Raw genomic sequence first — 15,389 nt, 5'->3', positions numbered from 1 at the left:
AGCTGGGATAGTCTAGGCTGAATGGCAAAAGGCATCCAGTCAAAAATATTTGCTTTCTTGTCTTTATGTCCTATTGTACTTTATTACACCTTCTAAATTTTTTAGAGGAGAGTGAACCTTGTTTTTCACACTGCAATCCCTACTAGGAAAAAAATCATTTCAGGACTGACTAACAGCTTCTGCCTTCTCACAGACACCAAGTGTTGCCAGCAGTTGCTCCAGGTGCTGCTGCCAACAGCCCCTGCAGGGAGGAGCACAGCCCCCAGTGCACGTGGGCTTTGGCTCCCTGTGGCACAGAAGCCCCCCGGGGCACAGGTCTCTGGGGCAGGAGAGGGGCAGCAGCGCTGCCAGGGCTCGGGGGGTGGCAGCTCTGCTTGGGCGGGGACTCTGCCACACCTGCTGATGGCAGCGCTGCCCGGGCCCCAGGGCTCAGAGCAGCATTGGTGCCCTAGCCCACACATTCCCTGTGCCTGTCACAGCCGCGGGTTTAGGATGGCCAGCAGCCGGGACGTGTCCCAAGGAGGCCGTGCCAGCTTCCCTGGAAGGCCCCGTGCCCTTGCCAGCGCGGCTGCCTCGGCAGCCCTGGGGGCTCCTTCTGCTGCCCTGAGCCCGCAGAGCAGGGCAGCGTTTGCTGATGGGCTGAGCCCTTCCTAAAGATCCTGTCGGGCTGCCTTAGACACTTGGGGCCAGGGATTCCTTCCAACCGGGGCCACTTTGGGTGGGCTGGGGGCGGCCCCAGGGCAGGTGGCAGTGTGTGCAAGGGCCCTTTGTGACACGCTGCAGCACAGTCACCGTGGCATGGAATGGAGGAGTGTGTCCTTTGTGACACATGGTGACATTGGAACTTGTGGTGACAAGAACGCTCCACAGTGCTCGGAGCAGGCGACGGGACAGGACGGGACAGAGCGGTGCCGTGAGGAGCGCTCGTTCCTGTCTGACCTGGAGCTTTTCCGAGGCGTTATCCCTACAGGTGTCCTCGTGGCAAGACTGCGGGTCTTGGTGGCCTGTGGCCTTCCCGAGGCTTCTCTTTTGCAGGTGCCTCTGAGGCCAGACTCAGGGACTTGGTGACTCAGAGCTTTTCTGAGGCATCTCCCATCCTTCTGGCCTGCACACTCGAGGCGAGACCCTGGCACTTAGTGACCAAAGCCATTTAAGAGGTGTTTCCTGTCCTTGTGGCAGGAGCCCTTGAGAACAAAGTGCAGGACTTGCTGTCCTGTAATCTTCCTGAGGCTTCTCTGTCTCAGGTTCCTTCAAGGCACAACTGAAGGACTTGCTGATTCAGAAATTTCACAAGGCACCCCTCTTTAAGGTGTCCTCAAATCCAGATTCTGGAATGGCAGGCACATTTCTCAGCCTATTTAAAGTCTTCAGGGGGAAAAAGAACAAAGGCCCTGGAGCTGCCCCAGAAAAACGGCTTGAGGAGCCCAAGCACTTCCAGCCATTGCAGGATGGTGAGTGACAGAGCTGGGCCACAGAGCTGATGGTGCCAGTCAGCTTGGCCCTGCCCCATCCAATCCCATGCCGTTCCATCCCATCCCCTGGGGACGTACCCATGGACAGGACGGAAGAGGGCCCAGGCAGACACCCCGCAGTGGCCGTGCTCCATCCCCCTGGGTCATCGCAGGGCTGTCCCTGCCTGGGGAGCGCAGGGCTGGGCTGTGTTCTCCGGCCTTTCCCGCAGCCCCTCAGCTCTGGCTGTGCTCGCTCTTTGCCAGATGCAGCCATGGAGCGCACACAAGAGCAGCAATCCAGCCGTGGCCGCTTCCACAGAACAGCGCAGGTACCTGCAGCCATGCCCACCTGGGCTGGGCCTGCTGCCCCTGCTCAGCCGAGCACTACGCTTGGAGCATTCCTGGCTTCCCTGTCCTTTATTCTTTGGCAGATGTTCCGAAAATTCCCGCGCATTTGCCGTAGAGAGACCAACACCACAGCAGCTGAGGGCCCAGCTGAGCCTGACTCGAGGCTGACCCAGCTCCAGGCAGAGCCTGATGTCAGCCCAGATTCGGCTGGGCTCTCGCAAGACTTGGACACCTCAGGAACTGAAATGTGGACACAGGATCTTCCCACATCAGTGACTGAGGATGCAGTCATAACAAACACTGACAATGAAGAGATTGAGGCCTTGAAAAATACTGGTGCCATGCCCACTCCCCTTGTGGTTTGTGCTTCCACTGTGGATTTTTTCCTGGAGAGTACTGTTCCTTATCAGCAGCAGGTAAGCAGACTGGGGCCAGGGCTGGAGGCCTCCCAGGAACGTGTGTCCCCTCAAGCCTTGGTCACTGGGCCCCCTCAGCCTTTGAGGCCAGCACAGTGTAACGGGAAGGGAGGCATTTCTTGGGGGGAACCTGGGGAAGTTGCTCCCCTGGACAGCGCTCCAAGTCCTCCCCATGCCTCCTCCAGGTGCCAGCCATGGTGAAGAACATCCACCAGAGTCTCATGTCCCACGTCACTGTGGATGCCAGGCTGCAAAGTGACATTGTGAGGCTGGCTGAGGAACACCCTGCTGACATGGCGCTGACCCTCCTGCACTGTGCCCCAACGTGTGACAGGTACGGGGCCCACGTGCCTTGAGAGCTCAGGGCTCACCAGCCTTTAGAGCCCGTGGCCCATCACAGCCTGTCCAATGGGCTCTGCCAGACAGGCAGAGAGCTCCAGGACCCTCGGGCCCCTCTCTTTGCCCAGCCTGCTGCCAATGCTCCCTCCCTGCCCCTCAGGGCACCGGGGCTCTGTCACCTGTGCCCCCACAGCTGCACAGGGCATGGTACTGTGACTGAGATGCCTCTGACACAGAGCCCTGATCCCACAGAGCTGCTGCAACGATGTGGAGAGCCATAGGCTCATCACGACCAGCAATGGAGAAGGTGCTGGCAACACTGCTCTTTGTGATGGAGGATTGGCCTGTGCACAGCACATGCACCTCCGATGGGGACAACAAGGACGTTTTTGCCCTGGCTGTGAGTTTCTGGAACTGGCCTTTGCTTGCCACCCGGTTGCCTCTCCAGCAGCTCTCCATCCTCTCCCTGCCTCAGTCACTGGGCTGAAACTTGGGCTAGGGCTCAGGGGACACCAGGCCCACTGCTCCCCCAGCATCTGCCCTTGGGCCCTGCCCCATGGACACCAGGGCACTGAGCGCTGTCTTGGGCTGCTTCTTCTGCAGGCAACTCTGGTGATCTGGGTCATTGTGCCTCAATGCCACGAGGCCATGATCCTTTATTCCTCCCGCCTGTTTGTGGCTCTGCTCTTCCACGTTGTCATCACCATGCAGCAGATGCCACCAGAGGAAGTTGAAAACTTCTGGAGAGCGTGCCAGGAGGAACACCGCCTTCCCAGCAAGCCCAGCAGGTCCAGCAGGTCCCAGTCCTCCTGTCCTTCCCCTGCCCTTGTGGCCAGTGCCAGTGCTCCCAGTGTGACCTGGGCTTTGCTCTGCACACAGGTTTGCAGGGCAGGCCATGAAGGCTCTGCTCTGCCGACTGCAGTGTGACCAGGAGGTGATGGCTATGGAGCGTAAGTGTGGCTGGGACACGCTGCTGTGTGCTCACACCCAGCACTATGCCGTGGGTCTGCTGGCCAGGTGAGACCCCCTTCTCCTTCACACTGCCCTCAGCATTTGTGCCCTGTGCCCGGGTGCCCCACACAGTCCCTGTGGTCATGGGCCAGAGGGCCTTGTCACCGAGGGACGGCCAAGGAGACTGGAAAAGGCTGGGAGAGGAGGGTGCCCCGAAGGGCCCACCTCCCACAGCGCTCACATCCCCTCCAGGGATGCTGGGGAAAGACCAGACCTCTGTGAGTCAGTCCTGGGCGAGGTTTGGTCCCCCCACCTCAGGCTCTTGGTGTCTTTTTTCCCCTTCCAGAGAGATGCGCCGTGCCTCCCTCTCCTTGTGTTCTGGGATTGCTCTCCGCCTGCTTGGGCTGCTCAGCAGGGAGGAGCCACACTGGGATCTGCCCGGCCTGGCGTTCCTTGTGGAGGTGAGCCTGAAGGCCAGCGCTGCCTGGCTGAGCTGCCTCCCAGCTCTCTGCCCTCTCGTAGCCGCAGCTGCCTGGGACGGTGCCCATGCCCTGTGCTGCTGCCTGGGCCCAGCCCTGTGCGGTTCTGGGCTGCTGCTGGCCGGGTGCCCTGTCACTGCCCTGTGCCTTTCAGGTCCTCGAGTGCCTGGACTTGAGGGAATGTGCTGACAGCATCCTGCAGATCATGTCAAGGCACCTGAGGAACGAGTGCAGGGAGAGGCGTCGCCTGGCGCTCAGAGGCCTCGTGGTGCTCAGCAAGGATCCCTCAATGGTGAGAAGGGGCAGCGGCTAAAGCTGCGCTGGGGAAAGCAGCCCCATGGGCTGGCAGGGCTTCAGCAGCTGAGGCAGCTGCTCCCAGCTCTCCTGCCTCACCCGCCCCAGTGCTTTGGGGCAGGCCTTTGGCCTGTGGGCCCTGCAGCAGCAGGCTGGGGTTGCAGTGCCAGGCTGGTGCTGGCGCTGCAGCCGTCCATGGCTTCCCAGCACAGCCTTGTGTTCCACACAGGCCAGGAGAATGGGCACTCTGTCTCCAAGCCTTCTGGAGCTGCTGGGGGATGCAGATGGAGAGCTGGTCGGCATGACGCTCTCTGTGTTCACTAATTTGCTCAAGAGCAAAGACATGCTGGTATCCAGCACCACTGCCCCGAAGCTGGCTGAGGCTCTCCTGCTGCTCTTCGACCACGTAAGGCTTTGTATCCCCAGCCTCGGGCACTGGGTGCTGCTCAGAAACTTTGTGCCCTGTGGATTTTTGTACTCTTCAGGTCGGCCTGGAGTAGATAGCGCTGAGGTTTTTTTCTTTCATTCAGGACAACAGCCATGTGCAGCTGCTCTCCCTTGACCTCTTCTTCAAGGTGATGGATTTGGTAGTAGAGGAGGGAAAAAAGCCCCTGAAGTTAGTGGTGTGCCAGAGCCTTCCTGCACTCTTCTTCCACTGTCATGAGAAGAATCAGCGTGTGGCAGAAGTGAGGACTCGTGGGCTGCTGCTGTCCCCCTGGCAGGGGGCTGGGCTGCCGGCTGCCCTGGTCACATCCCGAGCTGCAGCCTCCTCCAGGCTGTGGCACAGGGATGTGAGTCCTGTGCACTGGGCTGTGGGGCTATCTCTGGGTCTCTGCTGCTCTCCAGGCTTCTCGGGAAACGCTGCATTGTGCGGCCGGGTTCCTGCAGAGGAGGGATCTCAAAGAGGTGGTGGAGACAGAGAAGCTGTGGGCGTTTGCCAAGGTCTTGGTAAGGACGGCCTGGAATCCCCAGCCTCAGCCTGGAGAAGGCCCCTGAGCTCGGTGCTCAGTGTGCGGGGCTTCTCCAGGCTGCTGTGGGCCCGAGCCGGGTGCCCATGGAGCCCCGGCGCGGCGGGGCTGCGGGGCGGCCCCGCGGCTCCCCGGGCAGCAGCCGGCCCTCTGCCCCCTGCGGAGCCCGGCGCCAGCGGCTGCTGGCCGCGCCTCAGGGCTGTGCGGGCAGGGGAGGCCGGGGCTGGGCGCAGGGAGCGCCCGCCACAGGGGCTGAGCCCGCGCCGAGCCTTCCCTGCTGCCGCTCTCTGCAGCTGGCAGAGGACACGAGCCGAGCGGCCGAGCAGCTGCGCCGGGCCCTGCGCTACCTGGAGAGCCCCCAGGAGCCCCTGCGAGAGGCGGCCATCAGGTTCATGGGTGAGCCCCGAGGCCGGGCTCCCTCCCCGGCCCGCCGCAGCTCGGCCCCAGCCCCGCCCGCTGCCCCGGCAGCGCCATCCGGGCCCGGCGCCGTGGAGCCCCGCCTGGCCCGGGCGCTGCTGCCACCCTCTGGCAGCCGTGCCCTTGGGCGGCAGCGTGCGGCAAGGGCCCGGGCTGAGCCCTGCCGGGCCAGCAGGGCGTGTGGCCGCAGCGCTGGCAGCGCCGCTGGCAGGGAGCTGTGCCGCTGCCGCCCTGACAGGCTCTGTGTTCACAGGGGTGGCCGGCCGGCACCTGAGGGGGCAGCCAGGAGAGCTCCTGATGATCTACACTGGTGAGTGAGGGCAGCGGGCTGACAGCAGGGACTGGCACGGGGTGCTGCAATCACTGCCCGGCTGGTTTGGGCAGAGCACACACAGATTTCAAGGCCATGTGGAGGATCCATAGCCAGCAGCTTCAGGCTGATCCCCTTGGTCCCTGCTCCCTCCTGGCCATGGCAAGAGCCGGCTGGGATGGCCCTGGCAGGGGGCTCTGCTCGCATCCCTGCAGGTCCAGCTTCTGACCGTGGCTCTGTTTCTTTCTCTTGCAGCCCTTGAAGAAATGACAGATGACATCAGTATTGCCATCCAAAGTGTGGCAATTGAAACATTGTGCATTCTCAAGGCAGCAGAGCGGGCTCCGATATCCAAGTTCCAGAGACTGCAAGATCAGCTGCACAGGGTGTGGAAGGCTCAGCCTCATCTGTAACATCTCAGCAGGCAGAGCTGCTGGAGCTCTGTGGACAATTGATCCCAGAGGCTCTTTTTGGTGCAGCCACCTGAGTACTCAGGAATTTTGTTTTTCTTTTAGAATGTTCTCCTTTTTATTTTTTTTTCTATGTAAATATAGAATGTGTTATAATACAAAGACTCCAGGATTTCTCTTTTGCTGCCCAGGGTCCGTAGGGGATAGGGTAGGAGGGGGAAAATGGTGCTTGCACTCAGCCAGCTGCCCAGGCGTGCAGTGCTGCAGGGACAATGGCCAGAAGCCCCTTGGCCTGTGGTGGTTCTGCTGAAGCCTTTTTGCTGCCGGCAGAGCGGGTGGGCAGGGCCGGTGCTGCGGGGATCCCTGCTGGAGCGGTGCCTGGAGATGGCCACAAGGCCTGTGGCAGGCAGGAAGCGCCATCCGTGTCCTCCTGGCTGTGTGCTGCTGGCTGCATTGCTGAGGGCTCCCAGGTGCCTCTGGCTGGGGCTCCTCTGGAGCTCCTGTGGGGCTGCGGCGCTGCTGCCGGGCAGCTTGGCCGGGCTGGGGGAGAGCCTGAGGGGCTGGGGCACTGGGAAGCCCTGAGCAATTGGGTGTCAGAGGCCATGAGCAGCCCCCTGGCAGCCGCCTTGTTCCTGACAGCCGGCTGCTCTGGCGCTTCCTCAGTGGGCGTTTGGAGGGAATCCCTGGCATCAGGTGTGGAACCCTGGTCCCGGCCTTTCAGGGCTGTGAGGCCAGGAGTTGTGGGGCTGGGCGTGTGCCCTCCCTGTGCTCGAGACTGGAGCCCGCGGCCCCTCAGCCTTAGGCACTGAGCTCCAGTGCCTGCTTGCCAAGTCTTGTTCCTGTTGCCGTGGGGGAGGCCGAGCTCTCTGGCTTTAGGCAGGATTGAGCCAGAAGAGCAGCAACTCTGAGCCCAGAGGGGCTGAAGAAAGGCAAATAGAACAATTTTGGTGCCGACACCCAGGAAGGCTCTCCAAGTCCCGGGGAGATGGATAGCCCTCGGGAAAGGAGCTCCCCACCACCAGACTTTTAAGTGGTCCTGAGACTAGACCAGTCTCCCTTGGAAAAGAGAGCCTTAATTACAACAACACGTAAGCAAATTAGTTATTATGAGCGCGCAAATGAGGCTCCCATCAGAGTGGCGGTTTAGAGGAGAAAGGGAGTAGCCATATAAAACTTCTTTGTGCACCAAGACCCTCGCGAGGAAAGGAGGCTGTGAGTATCACGAGGTTTTGGGTCTGGGGGGCTGCTGTGTGCATGTGTGAGTGTGTGTGGAGTATCTGAGACGGGGGCTGGGCAGCCTTGGACCCCCAAAGTGAGTGGGAGCTGCCGGTACTGCGTTTGCGAGATCTCCACCAGGAGACCGGCCGAGAAAGGAAGAAAGCAAGAAGGAGTGAACAAGGGAGGCCCTGGGAGGGATTGACCAAGGAAGGAAGGGAGTTCCTCGTCCAAGAACCTGTGGGAAGGTGCTTGAGCAGCAGAGAGTGACTCAGTAAGGAGACTAAGAAGAAGAGTGATTGAATTAGTTCAATTTCCTTTGAAGAGTTGATAGCTAGAGGTTTAGTATGTGATTAAATAGTGAGAAGAGGTAACCAGAAAAGTGTAAAATAAATGAAGAAAGGAAGGTAGAAATAGATTGAGGAAGAAGGAGAAAATTAAAAAAGAGAAGTGGAAATAGATTGAGAAAGAGAGAAAAATAAATAGGTGTAGAACAAGTAGTTTGAGAAGGTAGTGTGACAGAGGAGTAAGTGAGGCAGTGGAACCACGGGGTGAGTGTGAGAAACCAAGATTCTCCTGCTACTGGAGTTTGGTGCCGCAAGGGATAAGTCAGGGAAAAAGTAAGTGCCTAAACCCAGGGGCTGCGGATTGTGTGAAAAATTCGCAGGAATTTGGAGGATCTGAGGACAGTGAAAGAAATTCTCAAGAAGAGAGCATTCCTCAAGACAGCCCGCTGGGGATGATGATACAGTTTTAAGATGAATGAGAATCCCGAAGGGGAAAAAGTAAGCAGAAAATGATTAAGTATTGTATGTTTGAATAGACAAAGGAAATGATCCAGAAAAATAATTTCTATTGGCCTAAGTTTGGATCATTTGAGGATTGGATTTGCCAGGCTCTAAATATATATGTGAATTCCAAAGAGCCTGTTAATCAGGAAGAGAGTGAGTATGCTGCCTTACAGATCCCTGAGGGGAGAAGTGGGTTTGTTGTTCAGAAGCAAGAAGGTAAGGGTTACCCGTTGTATCCTTTATTAAGCAAAGAGCAAGCGGTCAAATGGAACAGGTAGGAGCTGTGAGACCTATTGAATCATCTCCCACCCCCCTATGGACAACCTAAGCAGCTAGCTCAGCCTCGAGTGTCTGAGGGTCCCCCTGTGAATCCAAAGGCACCTCTTATTCAAGAGGAACCAGTGGCACACAGCACCAGAGGCAGGGGGAGGCAAGGGGAGGAGAATGATGGAGATGAGGGGGAAGAAAGGGAAAATCGATTATTACCCACTTAAAGGGGTTCCAATGGCAAATGCAGGACAGGGACCACCTATTAGTTATGTGAGTGCTCCCATAAATACAGGGGATGTCAGGGAGTCTAAGAAGGAGATGGGCGAGATGCAGAGGACCCCGTTGGAGTGGCAAAATAGTTGGATGAGGTTTTGGCACCAAACACATATACCCGGGTGGAGTTGCAGTCTATCCTAGGAATTTTGTTTACCAGAGAAGAAAGAGAGATGATCTGACAGGCAGGGATGCGGATTTGGGACAGAGAACATCAGGGACCAGAGCGGGGTGATCAGAAATGGCCTGTGCAGGATCCAAATTGGAATAATCAGGACGTGGGGCATAAGCAGAATATGAGTGATCTTCGGTGGACAATTATTCGAGGAATTTGGGACGCAGTGCCCAGGGGGCAAAATATGGGAAAAGCTTTGAGTGAGCATCAAAGAAAGGATGAGTCCCCGGCAGCATGGTTAGAGAGATGAAAGGAGGACTTGCAATTATATTCAGGTATAGATGCTGATTCTGCAGCTGGGCAGGTTCTTTTCAAACCTCAGTTTGTGGCGAAATCTTGGGGAGACCTCAGAAAGAAGCTGGAGAAACGAGAAGATTGGCAGGACAGGGGGCTTCAGGAGTTCCTGAGAGAAGCACAAAAGGTGTATGTAAAGAGGGATGAGGAGAAGCAGAGGGCAGATGCAAGAATCTTGGTGGCAGCAGTTAAAGAAATGCAGGCAGCTTTGAATAGAGAAAAACCCTCAGGAAAGAACAAACAGCAGACGTCAGGTCCTCTTTTTAGAAACCCAGGACCCACGTGCTTTTTCTGCCACAAGAAGGGACACTTCCAAAATTCTTGCCCTGCCTTTATGGGTACAGGAGCCACCTGTTTTTATTGTCATAAAAAGGGACACCTACAAAAAAGTTGTAGGAAAAAGCAGCAAGATGAGGAAAATTTTCAGGAAGATTAGGGTGGTCAGGGGCTCTATTTAATGAAGGGGACTGAAACACAACCAGAAGAGCCCTTGATAAAGTTAAAAATAGGTCCCCATAGTGAAGAAATTATATTTTTAGTGGACATGGGAGATTCTAGGTCAACAGTAAGGAAATTACCACAGGGATGTAAGATAAGTCAGGAGAAAATTCCAGTAATTGGAGTTAAGGGAGAGGCTTTTCCACTTCCTGTATTTAAAGGGGTGCAAATAGAGACAGATGAGAGATTTGGAGTGAGTGACTTATTGTTGCTCCCGGAGGCTGAGAATAATTTGTTGGGCAGAGATTTAACAATAGCCTTGGGAATACAGATAAACCCCTGTGAAGGAAAACTCAAAATCTATTCTTTAAATGAAGAGGATAATCTGGAAATTAATAATAGCATTTGGCATTCAGGTGAAGTAGGGAGGTTGAACATTCCGCCCATTCAAGTTGAAATACAAAATCCAGAAATACCAATCTGAGTGAAGCAATATTCAATATCACTGGAGGGGCGGAGGGGATTAAAAGAAGTAACTGAAAATTTAATACGGCAAGGAATATTAGAACCTTGCATGCCACCCCATAATACTCCCATTTTACCGGTAAATAAATCTGACAGGAGCTACAGACTGGTTCAAGATTTAAGGGCAATAAATCAAAGAACTATTCCTCATTTTCCCATAGTAGCTAACCCATATCCTTTGTTGAGTCAATTGCCCCCTAATTACACCTGGTTCAGTGTAGTGGATTTGAAAGATGCCTTTTGGACTTGCCCTTTGGATGAGGGCAGTAGAGACTATTTTGCCTTTGAGTGGGAAGATCCGGATACAGGTAGAAGGGAACAGCTTGGGTGGATGGTGCTACCGCAAGGTTTCACGGAGTCACCCAATCTTTTTGGGAGAGCATTAGAAAACCTCTTGAAATCTTTTGAGTAGCCCAAAGGTATCTTCTTAGTCAGTGGGAATGGCCTAGATGTGGGGGGGATTCGTGGCCAGCTGATCCAGTTGACACCCCCTCTCTTGTGGCCATGGCCAGAGCTGGGTGGGATGGCCCTGGCAGGACGGTCTCCTAGGATTCCCACAGATCCAGGCTCTGACTGTGGCTCTGTTCCTCTCCCTTCCAGCCCTTCAAGCCCTGAGGAGAGATGACAGCCCTTCCCCGGCATACATGTTAGTTCAACAGATAGACAGTGGGAGAGCTGCAGAACTGGCACAGAAGAACCAGAGTTTGTAGAAGACCTGCAAATGCCATGGAAGATGAGACTGCCTTGAGACCAGAAGAGACCAGCTGGAGCTCCAGGCACCGCTGATGATTGGCACAGCTGAGCCTGTGGGAAACTTGCATGGCTTCAGCCCTCTCCTTGCTTATAGATAGCTCCCTCCCTCCAGCCCTCAGACTCTGCCCATCCCTTCTTTTTCCCTCCATTCTCCCTCCCTTTTCACGGCTCTTTCCCTCCAGTCCTCAGATCCTGCCCTTCCCCTTTTCCCCACCCAGCTCATCCCTTTCCTTCGCCTTCCATTAATAAACAGTTTGGCTTCTTCACTTTGCCTGCATCCCTGTGGAGCTGCAGCAGAACAAATCCGGGGCCCTGGGACAGACAGGCCCCTGCTGCCGTTCTCTGCCACGCCGTGTTTTGTGCACAGACCCAGAGGAACGAGGGCAGCTCAGGCTGGCACGGTCCCTGTGCTGAAGGTGCAGTTCCACAACCCTGTGCAGGTACAGATCCTGCTGAGCACACGGAAGGCCAGCAGTGGCACAAGGAGCCTGTGTGTCAGGAGCAAGTCGTGTCTAAGGCCCTGCCACATTTGATCTGCTGCTGTGCACGTCAGCAAGATAATGAAGAACAGACAGTGAAGGAAACCTTATGGTTGAACTGGTGGGAATGTGACCCTTGAGAGAAACAATGGATTGGTCAATTGATGGGAAGTTAACCTGTGAAAGAGGAACAGCACACAATGGAGCTGTGGTTGGCATGGAGGTGGTATCAGAAGCCATTGCGGCCTCATCTGATGCACTGGCCAAGCGTGAGATGACGTCCTAAGTGGAAAAACTGCAGAGGAGGAGATGTCAGGCCTGGTTCTGGTGTGGAGGGATGAAAAGGCCAAAATGCACGCCCTGTTGATGCAGGGGATGCCCTGAAGGTGGGTGGCCTGCCTGCCCCTCCCACTGCAGCACCATGCTGAGATCCCCTGAGAGGAGCCCAGTGTTCCTTGCTCCTCTCTGCTGACACGTGAGCCTTTGTCTGGTTTCAGGGTGGCCCTGGCTGTGTGAGGGCTGCAAAGTGGCCACGAGACAGCCGGTCCTGTCCCGCTGGGTCCCAGCAGTGCCTGGCAGCTGTCCTGCATCCACGTCAGGATGCTGGCCAAGAGCGGTCCAGGAAGCTGAGGCACAGGTCAGGGCCCATGGTGTTCCCTCAGGATACAGCAGTCCCGAGGGGTCTCCCTAATTCAAAGAGATCTGCAGACAAATGCACTGTCCACCAAAAGCCCTTTTCTTGAGCTGACGGGAGGGCAGGGTCTGCACCCCACCAAAATGCTTCTCTGCCATGTATAAATTTCAGTGGGTTGATGTAGGAATTGCATCAAAAATACCATCCATCTTTACCCTGCTGAGGTGATTGCATAGGCAGGGGGTTAGAAATACATTCTGTCAGATTCCTGTACTTGAAGCTGATGTGCAGGCGCTGGCCAGAGCGGTCTCCATGCCCTAAAGCAGCACTTCTTCCTCATGGCTTCCCTGCACAGGGCTCATTGCCTACTTGCCCTTCCTTCTTCTGCTAGAATGTGTCTAAAGCTTTTTTCAAGTCCCTCTCCTGTCAAGTTAGGCCCGCCAGGTTTTTCTTATGCTAACTGGTGCTAAGTACTTCCCTGTGTCTGTGCTAAGTACTTGTTTGCTTATGTGAATTGCTTGTGCTTGTGTCAAACAAAGGCCTTGTTTCATCCTCCCCTTCTCTTTATCCTGATGCAATTTCTTTTGCAAGATTCCCTCCACAGTCCACAGGACATATGTACTGTTATGCTGCTCTTTTAATTTTCTACCACATCCATAGGTTCATGATGGTTTAGAGGAGGGTTAATTTTTTTAAAAATTAGTACGGGTTTGCTGAGGAAGCTAAAAATCTGAGGAGCTGTTGGTGATTGAAGATTTGTCCATCACAAGAAGACATCTGACTCATTATGTTCTCTATCTTTCCCTATTTTAGTGATGATTTTGGTAACTTCTTTGATACCAATTTGAGTGTCCATAAGGCTCTGTGAGATGCATTTTTTACTTCTGCCATTAGCAATTCTATATTAGGCTGGTACAGCATTTGTTTTAGTACATCAATGTTCCTTCCAGTTTGGAATTTGGGTGCTTCATGATACACATCATACACATTCTGCATAATCTCAAGAGAAGTTATTGTGTGGTGCAGCTCAAGTCACATCCACTTTTGGTTGTGAATTACAAATAGAGAAGGTAGTACCATTAGCAGTTTCATTTAATGAATCTGTTGTCATAGTTGTGCAAGCAGATCTCACACAGGCCAAAACTGGAATTACACAGTATTTTGTTGCATTCTTAATGGTTAATGTAAAAGACTGCAGTATTCCGTTCATTCTATGTGAAACTGACCAATTGCCACCAAGTGTGGAAGTCTTTTTCAAACTCCTTTGTGGTTTCATTTTTAGGCATGATTTAGTTAATTCTCTTGGTAATTTCCCCCAGCTCTCCTTTTTTTAAGTTTTCCTGAGATTCCAGACTGTAGCCACAGCTGAGCTGGTCTACATTGAAATGCTAAATAAATGTTACCCTGTAGTTTCCCCATAAAGCCAACGACTGCTGGAAACAATCCTGCTGTGTATTGTTGGCCAGGGTGGTTAATAGGTTAGCTGCCAGGCTTTGGGTTTGGGCAAGTGTTAGCAGGGCTGATCTGAGAGGAGTTTGTGTCTGTCCTGTATAAGAACTCACAGTGCTTCATTTATTAAGACTTCTTGATCAATAGAATTTCATATTCCCAGTTCAGACCCAAACCATCCCCTTAAGCCTTTTTTAGACCTATGATTTGGTATCTGGGAATGCATCCATGACTCCCAGCCTTTTAGGCTTTGCTGTATGAATGGGTAGTATTGCTGTTTAATTTTGGATCTATTAGCCTGTATCTTTACCTCCAGCATTTTCAGAGAGTACCTTGGATTTAGAAGCAACAATTGTTCATTTATTTTTCTTACCACAGAGTGAAAGACTATATTATTTCACACATGGGTCCTGCGCTATGCCATTGTTTGCTCATGTAAAGTTGTTTGTTTTAATTTTAAATGCCTATTGTGTGACCCGTTCTGTTTCGCTCCTTGTCGAGTACCCAAGGCATGGTAACTGGTTTCTTCAGATACATTGCCTGCCTTTAGGCAAGCGTTTCAGAAACCTTCAGAAACCTTACAATGGCCCCTGGTAGTATTACAAATTACACTTACTTTACTAAATTTCCCAGTACAAATGGCTGAGTATTCTGAGTACCTCAGCCCATAAGAGGATGTAGTTGTGCTGTCAGGATTCCATGCATATCTGGGTTGCCATCACACGGTCATGACATTGGGCATGATATACCCTAACAGGATGATTGTGCTTCCGGCTTCCCCTCCAACTTGATTGGTTATTATTTCTGATGGCCTGGAATAAGCCAAGAATGAAATTCAGTTCTCAAAAGCAGATCCTCTATGAGACCTGTTCCATGTACTAAGCATACCAACAGGACAATTTATTATTCTCGTGGCACAAGAGCTGCCTGCTGGAAACAATATGTGTTGGGTCACATTCCTGGCAGGCTCAATTCCTGTATCTCTGTGTGATGATGGTCCTCCCACCCCACCTGTGCACTGCAGAAGAAGGGAACTATCTTGTGCTAGGTTATAGTCTCCCATTTTAATTTGCATACCACAAAAATCCTGATAGGAATCACATTAAAATGGATTCACATGCTGCTTTTTAGAAAGGTCATGGATGCGCATGGTCACTGTAGTAATCACAACTAAAAGAGGTTTGTGAGTTTCAAATTTACACGCCATAGAGGTCCTGCTTTCAGGTGGGACAAGAAAGGCCAGCATGGAGTCAGGTTTTCCTCAATCTTCAACTGCTTGGTCATTAATCCTTAAAATAGCATAAAGTGTTTTTACCTTATTATTCCCTTTTAGCCAATTAGGTCCCAAATATTTTTGAATGTTCCATCTAGCAGGATCTTGAAGGCCAAGGAGGTCATGATGGTAGTGACAGTCACCTACTGTGGCTTGGATTCTGATCAGAAATATCGGGAAGATGATGACGGTGTGAAGCGCATCTTGGTTTCTTCTGTTCTTTCTGAGGTCCAGTTGTGGACTCCTCTTGCCTTTTGCAGAAGTCTTTTAATTCTGGAACAGTGTAGCCAAGAGGTGAATGCTTCAAGCTTTAAAGGCTGTATAAGTGATTAAAAGTACCAAATAGAGTCCTTTCCATTTTGGGATAAGAGGCTTTCCCCCAGGGGATTTGACATATACCTGGTCCCCAGGCTGGATTTGTGGAGAGGAGCATCCTC

At 53.4% G+C, this 15,389-nt stretch overlaps 2 protein-coding genes and 1 long non-coding RNA gene across 3 annotated transcripts in view; 2 read left to right on the top strand and 1 right to left on the bottom strand.

The window, feature by feature from the left end:
- LOC135287546 (zinc finger protein 501-like) overlaps window positions 1-15,389 on the bottom strand; it is a 126,532-nt gene that overhangs the window by 81,571 nt on the left and 29,572 nt on the right. The window lies entirely within an intron of this gene.
- Window positions 878-5,274, top strand: LOC135287722 (maestro heat-like repeat-containing protein family member 1). Its single transcript, XM_064400933.1, has 12 exons — window positions 878-1,451; window positions 1,716-1,780; window positions 1,883-2,215; window positions 2,401-2,549; window positions 2,807-2,954; window positions 3,158-3,342; window positions 3,434-3,571; window positions 3,852-3,966; window positions 4,139-4,276; window positions 4,508-4,684; window positions 4,809-4,964; window positions 5,125-5,274. Exons 1-12 carry the CDS (start codon window positions 1,334-1,336, stop codon window positions 5,272-5,274), a joined length of 1,872 nt encoding a protein of 623 aa, XP_064257003.1. The 5' UTR covers window positions 878-1,333.
- On the top strand, window positions 5,895-6,545 carry LOC135287597 (uncharacterized). Its single transcript, XR_010351189.1, has 2 exons — window positions 5,895-5,973; window positions 6,229-6,545. It is a non-coding gene; the product is annotated as an uncharacterized LOC135287597 (long non-coding RNA).

The sequence above is a fragment of the Passer domesticus genome, chromosome 30, assembly GCF_036417665.1.
Source record: "Passer domesticus isolate bPasDom1 chromosome 30, bPasDom1.hap1, whole genome shotgun sequence".
Classification (NCBI taxonomy): Eukaryota; Metazoa; Chordata; class Aves; order Passeriformes; family Passeridae; genus Passer; species Passer domesticus.
The sequence above is the reverse complement of the archived record's forward strand: the minus strand, read 5'-3'. Positions and strand labels throughout refer to the sequence as shown.

Bases quoted from the DNA above. Each gene is read 5' to 3' on its own strand.
- LOC135287722 (XM_064400933.1), top strand. From the start codon at position 1,334: ATGGCAGGCACATTTCTCAGCCTATTTAAAGTCTTCAGGGGGAAAAAG. The intron at 2,550-2,806 runs GTACGGGGCCCA...CTGATCCCACAG, and splicing joins TGTGCCCCAACGTGTGACAG to AGCTGCTGCAACGATGTGGA. The intron at 2,955-3,157 runs GTGAGTTTCTGG...CTTCTTCTGCAG, and splicing joins AGGACGTTTTTGCCCTGGCT to GCAACTCTGGTGATCTGGGT.